The 15,963-nt window shown below is 48.8% G+C and overlaps 2 protein-coding genes across 2 annotated transcripts; both read right to left on the bottom strand.

Moving 5' to 3' along the window:
- Positions 1-586: 586 nt before the first annotated feature.
- LOC142908614 (cyclin-J-like) lies at positions 587-4,175 on the bottom strand. Its single transcript, XM_076059381.1, has 5 exons — positions 3,980-4,175; positions 2,758-2,845; positions 2,033-2,243; positions 1,799-1,911; positions 587-817 (listed from the first exon to the last, which is right to left on the bottom strand). Exons 1-5 carry the CDS (start codon positions 3,991-3,993, stop codon positions 587-589), a joined length of 657 nt encoding a protein of 218 aa, XP_075915496.1. The 5' UTR covers positions 3,994-4,175.
- Positions 4,105-9,938, bottom strand: LOC142908613 (protein Mdm4-like). Its single transcript, XM_076059380.1, has 4 exons — positions 9,837-9,938; positions 9,020-9,094; positions 8,095-8,228; positions 4,105-4,246 (listed from the first exon to the last, which is right to left on the bottom strand). Exons 1-4 carry the CDS (start codon positions 9,936-9,938, stop codon positions 4,105-4,107), a joined length of 453 nt encoding a protein of 150 aa, XP_075915495.1.
- Positions 9,939-15,963: the final 6,025 nt, after the last annotated feature.

Raw genomic sequence — 15,963 nt, 5'->3', positions numbered from 1 at the left:
ATTTGAAAGAAGTGTCGGTTCGCATTAAATTGTTTATTTTATTAACGGTATTTGTGTGTGTTTATTTATTTATTTATACAAACGTTAGCACTACGGGCAGCGATTTGGCAGTTTGTTTAGAAGGACGAGTCCATCTATGTTCTGAAAAGAGGAGGGGAGAGACGAAACATTAATGTATGTTGTCTGAAAGCCACCGTAAGCGTGAACAATCAATTAAGACCTGTTCACGCTTACGGTGGCTTTCAGACAGCATACATTAATTTTTCGTCTCCCCCCTCCTCTTTTCAGAACATAGATGGACTCGTCCTTCTAAATAAACTGCCAAATCGCTGCGCGTGGCGCTGACGTTTTTTTAAATAAACACCCCGTTTTAAAATACATAAATTAATGCAAACCGACACACCTGATGACGACCGTTTGTGTTATGGTCGAAACGTCGTGAGAATTTTTATTGTTTATATATTTAATTATTTTATTGTTTCCCTTCAACGTGACTTTACCGAAAGAGCTAAGAAAATCAACATTCCGACGTTGGAAAAAAATATATATTCGGTGACGTTTCAGGCACTGCCCCTTCTGTCGCCGGTCACCTTAGCGCTGCAAGGCCGGTGCCTACGAAGCGCTCCTCTACAGCTCTGCGAGCACCTTGCAGGGCGAGCTGAAGGAAGTGGGCCGTGTACTTGATGGTGTACGCGTGCCGGTAGGACGAGCCTCCAGCCGGGGCGTCCTCATGCCGCGACAGCCACAGGAAGTAGTCCACGAAGTGCGCCGCTGTGGGCGTGCACAGGTTCCAGTCGAGTGTACACAGCAGCAGGAACTGTGCAGGGGGGAGGCAGACGGGAGAGTGGGCTGGCACGGCACAGCTGCCACCACTCCGTGAAGCATTCAGTCCGCCACGCTGTTGCGTGTTGCCTGGAGGGTTTATTTGGTGCGTGGCTCGCAAAACAGTTCAAATGTCTGGTCAAGGAGTCAACTCGGCCCTTCGTCTGCACGGGTAAATGCAATGACCATCATATTAAATTTCGATTTAAAGCTTTCGTGACTGCAAGGATTCATCTTCTTTGGTTCTTTCGGTAAAGTCACCACGTAGAATGAGAATAAAATAATACATTGATAAAATAACACAATAATATTCTCATTATTGTGTTATTTATTTTATCAAGTTATTATTTTATTCTCATTCTACGTGACTTTACCGAAAGAACCAAAGAAGACCATCATATTCTTTTGGGTCTTTCGGTAAAGCCACGTAGATTGAAAAATTCACAAAAAATATCACGACGTTACGATCGCAACGCAAGCAAATCGTCACGGGGTGATTGTTTTACGGAGAGACTGAGCCCCACCATAGGAAGGGAGAATTTCCTGCACCACTCCACGTTCATTCGTCAGGTCTGCTGTGGTAATGTTATTCTGCAGCTTTTGCCTTCCTGTTATCTAGTAAGAAGACACGCTTCTATATTCAAATTCGGGCTGTACATTCAAATTGTTTACAGAATAATTAGTTGGCATGAAACAGAGATGATGTGTTCATACTCTTTGGGTCTTTGACGTTTCGATCGCAACACAAGCAATCACCTGAGGACAACTGCTTGTGGTGCCATCGAAACGTCGTGATTTTTTAAAATTATTTTTCCATCTACATGACTTTACCGACAGACCCACAGAGTAAGATTGTAAAGTAACAAGACGAAACAATTGGTTTCTTGAATCAAATCGTGACCTTCAATCATGACAATGCATGGAACGGTTCTGGGGTGAAACATTGCATGCCGAATTAATAGGGGCATGCAGCTACCTCCGTCTGCTGCAATTCCTCCTTGGACAGACTTAGCCCTTGCTTGGTCATCACCTCCAGCCGGTTCACCCAGTCCAGTCGCGGCACCTGCTCATCCATCTCCTCGAACTTGGCTGCGCAGGGTGTCAGGGACACGCATGCCGACGGTGAGCAAGCGACCAAGCGTACGAGCGAGAGATGAGCGAGTGATCGGGTGATCGGGTGGGTGGGTGGGCACGTGAGCGATTGACCGACCTGCTATAATGAGGTAGCAGATTGAGCAGGTGTAGAGGCAGAGGACGGTGATGTCGTGGCGGTCCATGAACACGTCTAACATCGCGATGGCCAGGTGGTGCGTGGCCACACCCAGCTGCAGCTGCTCGCTCAGAGTTGCCAGGAGGTCGACGAAGTGGCGACGGAGGTGCAGCTTGGGCGAGCGTGCGCAAAACCGAGGCAGCGACAGCTCCTGCGAGGGGGAAAAAACAGAGGACACGGGGTTGGGAGAGCAGTTGGGACGCTGTAGAGTTGGGTCAAGAGGTCAAGAGGTGTTTTGAAACGATAATAGATTATTCTGGGGGTCTAAGGAGGCGACGTGCCCGGTTACGGTCGGCCATAGCAGTTAATTTTCGCTGTCACGCAAACCAAGAGTGACAAAAGCCACGGGCCAAATTGTCTCCCTGTTCAAGCGAGTGAAAGATGGCGAAGAACTCATTCGGTAGTCCTCAGCCTATGATGAAAAAAAACCATAAGGTGTGGAGATCCGTACCTCCAAAGCACAGCCATTTTTATTCTTCCACAAGGTACCGTATCGCTCGTGTTATAGTCCCCGGAGAGATAGGGGGCCGGGTCGACCCGCTGGCCAGGATTGAACTTGCAACTTTCCCACTGCGAGTCGAGCACTCAAACGTACAAGCCGTGTAAATCAGTCCGTGGGATTTGCGTCTGCGTGTAGGAGGCCTATTAATGAGAGAGGCGGATACCTTCTCTCGAAGGACGCGGTAGACGTCGTCTGCCAACTCGCCTTGCCACCACTCGCTTCTGTCCATGTCTTGGTTAGTCGCTCGCGCCCTGTGCTCAGGAGTTTATTACTTGGTCAGGCACGTGCTGGGTACACACAAGTGTTCACGTGTGGAGTTTATTACTTGGACAGGCACGTGCTGGGTTCACACAAGTGTTCACGAGTGGAGTTTATTACTCGGACAGGCACGTGCTGGGTACACACAAGTGTTAACGAGTGGAGTTTGTTACTCGGACAGGCACGTGCTGGGTTCACACAAGTGTTCACGAGTGGAGTTTATTACTTGGACAGGCACGTGATGGGTGCACACAAGTGTTCACGAGTGGAGTTTATTACTCGGACAGGCACGTGCTGGGTACACACACAAGTGTTCACGTGTGGAGTTTATTACTCGGGCAGGCACGTGCTGGGTACACACAAGTGTTCACGTGTGGAGTTTATTACTCGGGCAGGCACGTGCTGGGTACACACAAGTGGAGTTTATTACTTGGGCAGGCACGTGCTGGGTACACACAAGTGTTCACAAGTGGAGTTTATTACTCGGGCAGGCACGTGCTGGGTACACACAAGTGGAGTTTATTACTCGGACAGGCACGTGCTGGGTGCACACAAGTGGTCACGTGACAGATTTGACGTCACAGCTCACTTGCCGTGCAAAAAATAAATACATTATTGAGCCCCCCCCCCCTAAAAAAATTATACAAAAGTGTATTTTCATAATTTGTGCATGGTGTACAGTCTGGAAAGTACCCACATGGCAAATTTCCAGTTTGTTGCATGTGGAGAAGTACAGACAACACACACAATCACAACTTTGCCTTTCATATATATGGAGATTACCACAGGTTACGCCACGGGCACTTCGTGCTCAACAGAGCATTAAGAATAAAGGCAGAATTTTCACAACACTTGGAAAAGAAACTACATTTGCAATTTTTTGCAAAAAAAAAAATGAACACATTTTCCCATGTGTAAAAAATAAATGCAATTTGTTATTGACACGTGTGCAAACTTCATAATGCATTTGCTTGAGCAACACCGATTGCATTATTGACGAAATCTTAAAAGTGCTCATGCTAAACCGGCTTCCAAACGTCTCAAGCTCACACCCTACCCCCCGCTATGCATGTGGAATAATGTAAAAAATGTGTCCCGTTATGATGAAAAACAAAACAAAGTCTTACCAAACACTGTCCATTATTACACGGCGGGAAGGGAAATCGTTCAAGTAACAAACCGTGATTGTTTAAACGCCTCAATATGTCACGATATAGTCTAAATACAGCAAGTCTCAAGTCTTTCACGGTAACTACGGACGGAGCGGGCAGCACGCAGCCACGTGGGAGTCGTCACGTGACGCAGCCGCCGACTCCCAGGACTCTCCACGCTCCCGGAAGTGCTGCTGAGCGCCGGAAGCCGGAGGTGACGCGTCATCCGTGAGCCAGAGACTCCTGATTGGATGAGGTGTGGGCGTGGCTGCACCCGTGGGGGAGGCGACGGCCAGGGGATAAAGGGGGGGGGGGGAAAGACCCACACAGACCCATAGAGACCCACAGAGACCCATACTCACAGAGACCCATACTCATAGAGACCCACACAGACCCATAGAGACTCATAGAGACCCACAGAGACCCACAGAGACCCACACAGACTCACAGACTCATAGAGACCCATACTCACAGAGACCCACAGAGACTCATAGAGACCCATACTCATAGAGACCCACACAGACTCACAGAGATCCACACAGACCCACAGAGACACCCACAGAGACCCATACTCATAGAGACCCACACAGACACCCACAGAGACCCATACTCATAGAGACCCACATAGACCCACAGAGACCCATAGAGACCCACACACACTCACAGAGACCCATACTCATAGAGACCCACACATACTCACAGAGACCCACATAGACTCACAGAGACCCACACTCATAGAGACCCACACAGGCCCACAGAGACCCATACTCATAGAGACCCACACAGACCCACAGAGACCCATACCCACAGAGACCCACAGAGACCCATACTCATAGAGACCCACAGAGACCCACAGAGACCCATAGAGACCCACACAGATACCCAGAGAGACCCACACTAACAGAGACCTAAGTAAAACTAAACTAAGTGTATTGCCACCAGGGTGTAAGGGAGCCCCCCACTGAGCTGCTGTGCCAATCTTGATCCACGCGAGCGGCCTGCCCTGCACCAAGTGAAAGCAGCTCCGTCAGGTCGCTCGTCGAGTGGGAACGGCGTTAGAGCGGCCAGGAGAATAATCCTCGCACTCTTAAGACGCACCACTCGGATCGCTAGGGATGGGTTAGCGCGTCTCCCACGTGCGTGTGAATATTCACAGAGGGTGGACGTGGATGTAAGATAATTTTGTCGTGACGGTGGTCGCAGCTGCTGCGAGCTGCTAAGAGACACTTGCCCCTACAGTCTGTTAGATGCCACACAGGGGGCCTTCACTGGAGGGGTTTGCTTTGCCGCACCAACGCTCCCCACACACACAGTGCACACACGGTGAACTCGTAAAGTGATGCCAGGAAACGATGAGGTAAAATGTGCAAAAGTTTAATATATTAAACGGCAATAAACGCATTCAAGAGTGCGAGTGAGGTAAAAAAATAGAATTTCTACATTGAGGTAAACATTTTTTATATTCTGAGGTAAAAGCAAATCTTTTTTACATTGAGGTAAAAAAATAACATTCTGAGGTTAATTTTTTTATAAACATTCTGAGGTAGACAAAAAAATATTTTGAACATTACGAGGAACATTTTTTTTACATTCTGAGGTAAAAACATGAACATTAAATTGTCCTTAAGGAGACATAAATTAACAAACGCTCTCTGTGTATCTATCTGTCTCTCTCTCTCTCTGTGTATCTGTGTCTATGTGTGTCTGTGTGTCTGTGTGTATCTGTGTCTGTGTATCTGTCTCTCTGTGTGTCTCTGTGTGTGTATCTTATCTCAGTCAGTCGACCCGTGGCACCTGGGTCTGCCCCGTGACCTCCTGCCAGCGGTCGTTCGACACTTCACGTGGCCTCAAGGGGCACATGTCCTGGCACAAGCGTCGTGGTGACGCGAATGGCAGTTGTTGTTATTGTTGTGCATGTCTGTGTGTGTGTGTGTCTGTGTGTGTATGTCTGTGTATTTTGTACCATCGGACACTCCACCCCCACAACTCCCAATCGGTGATGGGGCAGTTGTGGAGAGAGTGGAGAGTTTCCCATACCTGGAAAGTGTGCTTATGATTGGCTCCAGTTTAACAGCAGAGGTCTCACTCCGAATCAGTCGAGCGGCAATATCTTTTCATCGGTTGCGTCACGCTGTGTGGAAGCTACCTGGTCTGTCGCTCCGCACTAAGCTTCAGGTCCTCTCGGCCACGGTCATTCCCTCCCTTCTCTACGCTTGCGAAACGTGGACCCCCCTAATGGAACATCTTCGCCGGTTAGAAACATTTAGGCTGGCCTGCCTACGATCCATCCTGGGTTTAACCAGACTGGATTGTGTGAGGAGCTCACAAATCCTTGAAAGATCTGGGCAAGGTCCCATCGGTGAGCTCCTCCAGCGGGCAAGGCTGCGATGGCTGGGTCATGTAGCCCGCATGCCCTGCCACCGCATGCCGAAACAGCTTTTGTTCGGCCGGATTGAGGGGGCTAAGCGGGTGCGGCACGGGTTAGAGAAGAGATGGAGTGATGTGGTACAGGAGGACGTGGAGCTGAGTGGACTTGCCGATGACTGGTACCAGCGGTGTCAAGATCGGCCTCTGTGGAGGAGGCTCGTGAAGGATGCTACTGGGCAGTTAGAGGTAGTCGCACTCCAACAACAATGGAGGGCGGAGGAGCGATGCTCAGAACGAGCGGAGCGCCGGGTGGCTAAAGCACAGCAGGTTGGCACAGTAGGGGGCACAAGTGGTGCATCAGCCAGTCATCTCAGTCAGTCGACCCGTGGCACCTGGGTCTGCCCTGTGACCTGCCAGCGGACGTTCTGCACTTCACGTTGCCTCAGGGTACACATAGCCTGGCACAAGCGTCGTGGTGACGTCACCGCCACTTAGTGGCGAATGGCGGTTGTTGTTGTGTCTGTGTGTGTGTCTGTGTGTGTCTGTGTGTGTGTCGTGTCAGGACAGGAACGTGTGCACCACAGAGTGGATCTCCGTGCGGCAGAGTGGGCAGGCCATGCCACGCCGCTGCAGCTCCAAGGCGCAGCAGCGGCACGTGGCAAGGTGACCGCTGTCGCCGTGAACTAACGTGCAGCTACGCGGCTCACTCCGGCACACCACGCACTCACCCACGACAACACCACCAGCACCACCCACACCACCAGCACCACCCACACCACCAGCACCACCCACACCACCAACCACACCAACAACACCAACACTACCACCCACACCAACACCACCACCCACACCACCACCATCACCCACACCAACACCACCACCCACACCACCGCCACCACCACTGCCACCACCACCCACACCAACACCACCACCCACACCAACACCACCAACTACACCAACACCACCACCACCCACACCACCACCATCACAACCACCACCCACACCACCGCCACCACCACCCACACCACTACCACCACCACAACCACCCACACCACCACCCACACCACCACCACCACCACACCAACAGCACCACCACCGGTTGGAGCGCAAGATGGAGAGGAAGTGGTGGAGGTGGTGGTGACGTTGACACCGGCTGAAGGGAAAGAAAAAGAAGAGAGTGAGTGAGTGAATGTGTGAGTGTGTGAGTGAGTGTGTGACTGTATATGGGTAGCGGTAGTGTAGTAGTAGTTAGTGCTACGTCGCGCTATGAACCCGGGGAGGGAGTGAGAAGGAGGGAGGGAGTGAGGAGGAGGGAGGGGAACTTCACCTCGCCTGCTGTCGGCCGTCACTATGGAGAATGACTTCACAAACAGCGCTGCCACCGAGTGTCTGGAAGAGAGAGACAGGGAGATCCAGGCTGGGTTTGGATGCAGGCTCTATCTCCCGCCCCTCTCTCTCTCTCTCCACCCCTCTCTCTCTTGTGCTTGTTTATTTTTATTTCACTTTTTTTATTATAATTTTTCTATCTACGTGACTTTAGTGAAAGAACCAAAGAATATTCACCCACTCAATCACTCGCCCACTCACTAAACAGCTCACCCATCCACTCAATAATTCACTCCCCCACTAGCCTTCCCACTCACTCACTCACTAAATAACTCATCCACTCACCCACACTCACTCACCCACCCACTCTCTCTCCACCCTCTTTGTATCTCCCTCACCTGGGATCTCTGAGTGAGAATCCCTCCACACCAAACACCTCCCCCAGGGGGTCCCCGCCACACCTCACCAGGTACGGCCTCTCTACATCGTAAAGTTGTCTCCGCTTGATGTATTGTCCCACGTAGTGGTGCGCCTACATGGGACGCACACACATACACACATGCACACACACACGCATGCATGCACACACACGAGTGGGTGACTGAGTGGGTGAGTAGGTGGGTGGGTGAGTGAGTGGGTGAGTGAGTGGATGAGTTAGTGAGTGGGTGGTTGAGTGATTGAGTGGGTGAGTGGGTGGGTAGGTGAGTGAGTGGGTGGTTGAGTGATTGAGTGGGTGAGTGGGTGGGTAGGTGAGTGAGTAGGTCAGTGAGTGGGTGTGTGGATCAGTGAGAGAATCAGTGAGTGGGTGGGTGGATCAGTGATTTAGTGGCATGGGCGGAAGAGATGGACTAGTCAGTGAGTGGATGGGTTAGAGGGTGAGTGGATGGGTTAGAGGGTGAGTAGAGTGAGTGGTTGGGTGAGTGAGTGGATGAGTGAGTGGTTGGATGAGTGAGTGTTAGTGTGTGGGTAAATGGAGTGGGTGAGTGGTTGGGTGAGTGGGTGGCTGAGTGAGTAGGTCAGTGAATGAGTGGGTGGACGAGTGGTTGGGTGAGTGGGTGGGTGAGTGTAACGTCTGTACTATGTTGAACTTCTTTCGCACCGCACGTAGCCATGTGTGATAATCCTGCAAATCCAAATTATACAGCAGGTGTCAGGGTCGCGATGGAATCCACGACCTCCTGTACACCAGGCGAGGTAGTCAACATCTCCTAGCCACCCTGATGATGATGGTGGGACCCACGACCTCCTGTTCACCAGGCGAGGTAGTCAACATCTCCTAGCCACGCAGATGATGATGGTGTTGGTGGTCGTGATGGGACCCACCTGCTCCCACGTGAATGTGTCGCCCTCGACACCGACCGACTGCAGCAGACGAAGCATCGCAGGCACCGGCTTCAGCTGCATCCCAGCGGACAGAGGCATCACGGAGCCACATGTCATCACTCACACAGACACAAAGGTCCCCCGTGTAGCCACGGCAGGCTATAGGGGCAAGTGCTGTTAGCGAAGAGAAGCACCTATCAAGGCTGCCGGCACTGTGGCACATGAGGGGGTGGGTGGCCAGCACCACGCCGAACCGCCTTTGTCTCCCCAGTGGCTTTGTTTACTACGACACACCGCTACACCAGCTACTCTTTTGAGTCAACCTAGGGGAGGCCCAGGACCGATTGTAGTGTATAGTAGTGTATATTACATTGTAGTGTATAGTAGTGCATAGTGTATAGTAGCGTATAGTACTGTAGTTTATAGTAGTGTAGGGTATAGTGAGTGTATAGTAGTGTAGTGTATAGTAATGTAGTGCATAGTAGTGTAGTGTATAGTAATTGTAGTGTATATTTGTGTATAGTGTACAGTGTATAGTTGTGTAGTGTATAGTAATGTAGTGTATAGTTGTGTATAGTGTATAGTTGTGTAGTGTATAGTAATGTAGTGTATAGTTGTGTATAGTATAGTGTACAGTGTATAGCGTACAGTGTATAGTATAGTGTACAGTGTATAGTATAGTGTACAGTGTAGTGTGCAGTGTATAGTGTACAGTGTATAGTATAGCGTAGTGTATAGTATAGCGTACAGTGTATAGTAGTGTACAGTGTATAGTAGTACACAGAGCACCGGTGAGCCCCCCCTAAAAGCGACTCACCAGAATGTTCCTGTGAGCTCCAGCAGCGGCCAGAGACAACCTGGAGTCACTGGCACTCATCACGGCAGTGGCCAGAGACAACCTGGAGTCACCGGCACTCATCACGGCAGCTGTGGAGACAGCAGGAAGACAGCGACACTCATCACGGCAGCTGTGAGACAGCAGGAAGACAGCGACACTCGTCACGGCAGCTGTGGAGACAGCAGGAAGACAGCGACACTCGTCACGGCAGCTGTAGAGACAGCAAGAAGACAGCGACAATCATCACGGCAGCTGTGGAGATAGCAGGAAGACAGCGACACTCGTCACAACAGCTGTGGAGACAGCAGGAAGACAGCGACACTCGTCACCGCAGCTGTAGAGACAGCAGGAAGACAGCGACAATCATCACGGCAGCTGTGGAGACAGCAGGAAGACAGCGACACACGTCACGGCAGCTTTGAGACAGCAGGAAGACAGCGACACTCGTCACGGGCAGCTGTGGAGACAGCAGGAAGACAGCGACACTCGTCACGGCAGCTGTGAGACAGCAGGAAGACAGCGACACTCGTCACCGCAGCTGTAGAGACAGCAGGAAGACAGCGACACTCGTCACGGCAGCTTTGAGACAGCAGGAAGACAGCGACACTCGTCACGGCAGCTGTGGAGACAGCAGGAAGACAGCGACACTCGTCACGGCAGCTGTGAGACAGCAGGAAGACAGCGACACTCGTCACGGCAGCTGTGAGACAGCAGGAAGACAGCGACACTCGTCACTGTGTGTGTACACTATGTGTGTACATTGTGTGTGTAAACTGTGTGTACACTGTGTGTGTGTCTACACTGTGTATGTGTACACTGTGTGTGTGTACATTGTGTGTGTGTACAGTGTATACACTGTGTGTGTACAGTGTGTGAACACTGTGTATGTACAGTGTGTGTACACTGTGTGTGTGTACACTGTGTGTACACTGTATGTGTACATTGTGTGTGTACACTGTGTGTGTACACTGTGTGTGTACACTGTGTGTACATTGTGTGTACATTGTGTGTGTAAACTGTGTGTGTGTACACTGTGTGTGTACACACACACAGTGTACACACACTGTGTGTGTGTACATTGTGTGTGTGTACACTGTGTATACACTGTGTGTGTGTAGTGTATGTACACTGTGTGTGTGTATACTGTGTGTGTACACTGTTTGTGTCCGCATTGAACCGAACCCCCGGCAAGGCCATCTACTTAATGACGAGAGAAAATTCACACGAAATGTCCTTTTCAATGAAGTCTTCCAGATGTAAATTGATACAAGCTTTTAATGAAGAAATAAAATAATTTAATTCAAAACACAACATGATTCAAAGATGTTTCATTTTAAAACTTCAAAACGGAGCACCGGTACTTGCGTGAATGCGTCCTTCGTGTGCCGGAAATGTTGTGACTTTCCTGGCCTGAAGGCCGTCAATGTGTTGGACCCTTATTGGTGCACAGCGTCTCAACAACAGCAGTGGGGTTTGCTTCAACCGATAGGTACGAACATCCAGATAATTCGTGTTGTAGAGAATGTACCTCCTCCTATACGTGTAACTTTCAAGTGGTATGCCTTGTAACTGATGAATGATCCGAGCGTGCTCCCTATTTCAAAGACAATGAGTTGCTCCAGAGGCAGACGCTTCGTGAAACACAAAAGTACCCTTTGACCTGTATCACAAGAACAACGGGTCTCACCTGAGTTCTCTGTACAGGTTACTTCCAAAACACACACACACACTTTGTCCTAACATCACTTATTCAATGTTTGACCCTCAAATAAAATGATACATGTACAAGCACAATCAGACAAGTATTCATTCTAAATCATTGACGGGCATATTAACAACATCGAATTACTGCAGCGAAATTGACTGCATCACGTTACATCGTATTAACAAGAAGCTATTTTACAAATACGCACCGTCTGCTTAACAGTGTATGTACAACGTACTATTGTTGCGTCATTCAAAACGAGTAGGCCGTTGCATGCTGGCGTCTGGGTCAAAATGTAGCAAATTTAAAACATTACGCTACAAATAATAGATCACGGCGTTTCGATGGCAACACAAGCAATCGTCATCAGGTGGGACAAGCACAACAGCAATAAGTAGAAACTGCTGGAGTAGGCGCCTACTACTTCAGCAGTTTCTCTTGCTGTGGTTGTCCCACCTGATGACGATTGTTCGTGTTGCGATCTAAACGCCGTGATCTGTTATGTTTCTACCCACGTGGTCACTTTACCAAAATAACTCAAGAGTGTGGATTCCTGCAGTCACGAAAGCTTCGAATCAAGATTGCCTACCAACTACACAACTGAGATGACGCATCAATCATCGCCCCCTACTGACAGGCTCTTGTCCACATGCAGGCTGGTGCAGGGCCACCACCTTGTGCCACACAGGGGCAGCTGCTACTTGGGGATGCTCTTCGAGTGTTTCAGACGAGGTACGACATAAAACTCCGAGTTGTCGAGGCGATAAGGCAAGCACCGTGTAAATGCAATTATGATAACATAGTGAATGCTTGGGGGCTTATTGTCTCTCGCTCCTGGTTAAAGATCTACCCAACCCACAAGTCTACAAAGACTGGCCGCTCTTACTCTGCAGGTTGAACCTAGCAACTGAGTGTCCAACTTCACGTTACTGTCATTAAAGGCCTGTGACAGAGGTGCATCTATTGGAGCGACATCATCTCAAGCTTACACATCTATCGGGTCTCCACTTGACTTTGTATTGTCTCGGAGGAAGTCCACCCACACCTCCACTTCCACAAACTGCTGAGAGTTGCCTCGCTCTGCCTCAGTCAGAATTCTCCTCCTGCTTTACGTTGCCTCCATCGATGTGAAGGTCCCATTTTGGAGTTGAATCTTCATCTTCACATTTTACCTTCACTTCTTCCCTCTTCACCATCACTTCTTCACATTTCACCTCGATACCTTTAAAAGTGTCCAAGCTGGGATTTTCTTCCGGTTCGTGTTTCATGAGGGATGGGCTCATTGCGGCACTTTGACTTTCACAAGCTGATTTCAGACTGCACTCCTTGTGGATCTTCTGATGCTTCTGTGTTCTCTGGTGTGTTTAAAGAGCAGATGACTGTGAAAATGCCTTCCCACACACACTGCACTTGAAGGGGTTCTCTCCCGTGTGTGTACTCTGGTGTGTTTTAAGAGCAGATGACTGTGAAAATGTCTTCCCACACACACTGCACCTGAAGGGTTTCTCTCCCGTGTGTGTTCTCTGGTGTGTTTTAAGAGCAAATGACTGTACAAATGCCTTCCCACATACAGTGCACTTGAAGGGTTTCTCTCCCGTGTGGGTTCTCTGGTGTGTTTTAAGAGCAGATGAATCTGAAAATGTCTTCCGACACACAGTGCACTTGAAGAGTTTCTCTCCCGTGTGTGTTCTCTGGTGTTTTTTAAGAGCAGATGCCTGTGCAAATGCCTTCCCACACACAGTGCACTTGAAGGGTTTCTCTCTCGTGTGTGTTCTCTGGTGTTTTTTAAGAGCAGATGACTGTGCAAATGCCTTCCCACACACAGTGCACTTGAAGGGTTTCTCTCCTGTGTGTTCTCTGGTGTGTTTTAAGAGCAGATGAATCTGAAAATGTCTTCCCACACACACTGCACTTGAAGGGTTTCTCTCCTGTGTGTGTTCTCTGGTGTTTTTTAAGAGTAGATAAATGTGAAAATGCCTTCCCACACACACTGCACTTGAAGGGTTTCTCTCCCGTGTGTTCTCTGGTGTGTTTTAAGAGCAAATGAATCTGAAAATGTCTTCCCACACACACTGCACTTGAAGGGTTTCTCTCCTGTGTGTGTTCTCTGGTGTTTTTTAAGAGTAGATAAATGTGAAAATGCCTTCCCACACACACTGCACTTGAAGGGTTTCTCTCCTGTGTGTGTTCTCTGGTGTGTTTTAAGAGTAGATAAATCTGAAAATGTCTTCCCACACACACTGCACTTGAAGGGTTTCTCTCCTGTGTGTGTTCTCTGGTGTTTTTTAAGAGTAGATAAATGTGAAAATGCCTTCCCACACACACTGCACTTGAAGGGTTTCTCTCCCGTGTGTGTTCTCTGGTGTGTTACAAGATTACATGACTGTGCAAATGCCATCCCGCACATCGTGCACCTGAAGGGTTTCTCTCCCGTGTGTGTTCTCTGGTGGTTCTGAAGAACTGATGGCCATGCAAATGCCTTGTTACACACAGTACATTTGAAGGGTTTCTCTCCTGTGTGACTTCTCTGGTGCCGTGTCAGATTTCCAGTCCGGTCCGTGCTGTATGCACGCTGGTCGCATTGTTGACTTGTCGTACCGAGCTGCGCTGAATGCCTTTGCTCCATCAGACCAATTCTGCAGAGGAAGCGTCAGCTGCAGACAGAAAAAAAGAATATCCACACCATCTACACGTCAGGCACAGAGGAATGCACACGTGACTTACACGTCTATACTTATTAATATATTCATGATGTAGTGAAAAAGTTTCCCAAATTCATCAGATTTGATGAACGTGCAAACGCCTTCACGCACACACTGCACCTGAAGGGTTTCTCTCCACGGGCTGTTATGGCACACAGTGAGAGGGAAAATATCATTAATATGCCTGGAAGCCTTCATATCTTCAAGATGAATGTTAACTCAAAACTCTAAGCACACAAATTTGGCTGTCTGACTACAAAATGAATATTTATGAAAGCTAAATTCAGCTGACATAGCAAAGGGTGTTGAAAACAATACTATTTGTGTTGTGCAGAAATGCATAAATTAACGTTCAATCGCAACTCAGGTGTGAGTCCAGGCTCATATGTCCTTGAATGCTGGGATGAACAGTTCCGACTTCAGCTGAATGTGTGTGCTGTGTTCACCTCCTGTTTCCATTCGTATAAAGTTCCAGAGGAAAACTAAAATAAACTATTGTTTTGATATAACCTCGTGTTCAACAGAGTTAATAGACTTTACTGCAAACACAAACTTGACACTGTCACACACTGCCATGAGTAAACAAGTGGCGGTGTGACCAGAACCATGCCTGGCTACCTTCATCTGCTCAGCATTAATTCTTCCTCACTCCACCAAGTAATGAATCGAGGATCAATCCGCATAGCCGAGGCTATCCGTGTCTCTGTCTCTCTCTCCCCGTGGTGAAGGTGTTCCCCTCCACACATTCAGAGTCAACAGCGGCACGCGCTTAGCGTCTTTGACCGATAGATACATAGACGCACGTATTGTTGGTTCTTTCAGTAAAGTCACGTAGATAGAAAATAAAAATAACAGATTAAATTCAACAAGATAAAGACCACTTGTGTTGCGATCGAAACCTCGTGGGTTTTTTGCTTTATTTTCAATTTTTTATTTTTCATTTAATTTATAATCTGTTATTTTTATTTTATTTTCTATCTACGTGACTTTACCGAAAGAACCAAGAATATTAATTCCTGCAGTCACCAAAGTTTTAAGTCAAAACATTCACACACGTTGACAAAGCCTCACCTGGTGTTGTTGTGGGCAGGTCGCTTCTGATAACAAGAGCGATATAGCAGCTCAAGCGGGCTTGGCCTGCTAACAAAAGAAAATAAAAACTGCGTGAATATTTACAATAAAACAAAGTTACAAAGTGGCGAGCCGGGTGAAGACAAATTAAACTTAAGCGAGATAATTAAAGTAAACGCAATCAGGCGAGGGCAGGAGGCAAGGCCCCGCGTGGCTAGGCCCCGCGTTGTAAAGTTCCAACCTGGACGTCGATTCCCATGCTCGCTGCTACTCAACTGACATCCCTACGAGAGAGAGCGAGGCTCTACCTTGGTAAATAACAACAACAACCACCACCACCACAACCACCACCACAACGATGAGAATTTCTCACCTCGGATTTCAGTGCAAGCGCGGATGGCAGCCTCCTGTTACCTAGCGACGTCACGCGGCAGCATGTAACATGACGTCACTTCCGGGGTAAGAGACACGCCCCTCCCGCAATGAGCGGCTCTGTAATTGAATAAATTATGTTAATGAGCCCAGCCCATATGTCGAGGGAAGGGGCGTGGCTGCTGAACCCGTCGCAATACACTCTCGACGGCTTTTAACGGATACATTATGTTAATGAACCGCAAGTCACTGGGCG

The sequence above is a fragment of the Petromyzon marinus genome, unplaced genomic scaffold (assembly GCF_048934315.1).
Source record: "Petromyzon marinus isolate PM22_M1 ecotype Great Lakes invasive population unplaced genomic scaffold, UKy_Petmar_22M1.pri1.0 PM_G_Scaffold_10, whole genome shotgun sequence".
NCBI lineage: Eukaryota > Metazoa > Chordata > Hyperoartia > Petromyzontiformes > Petromyzontidae > Petromyzon > Petromyzon marinus.
This window is presented reverse-complemented; position numbering and strand designations above follow the sequence as displayed.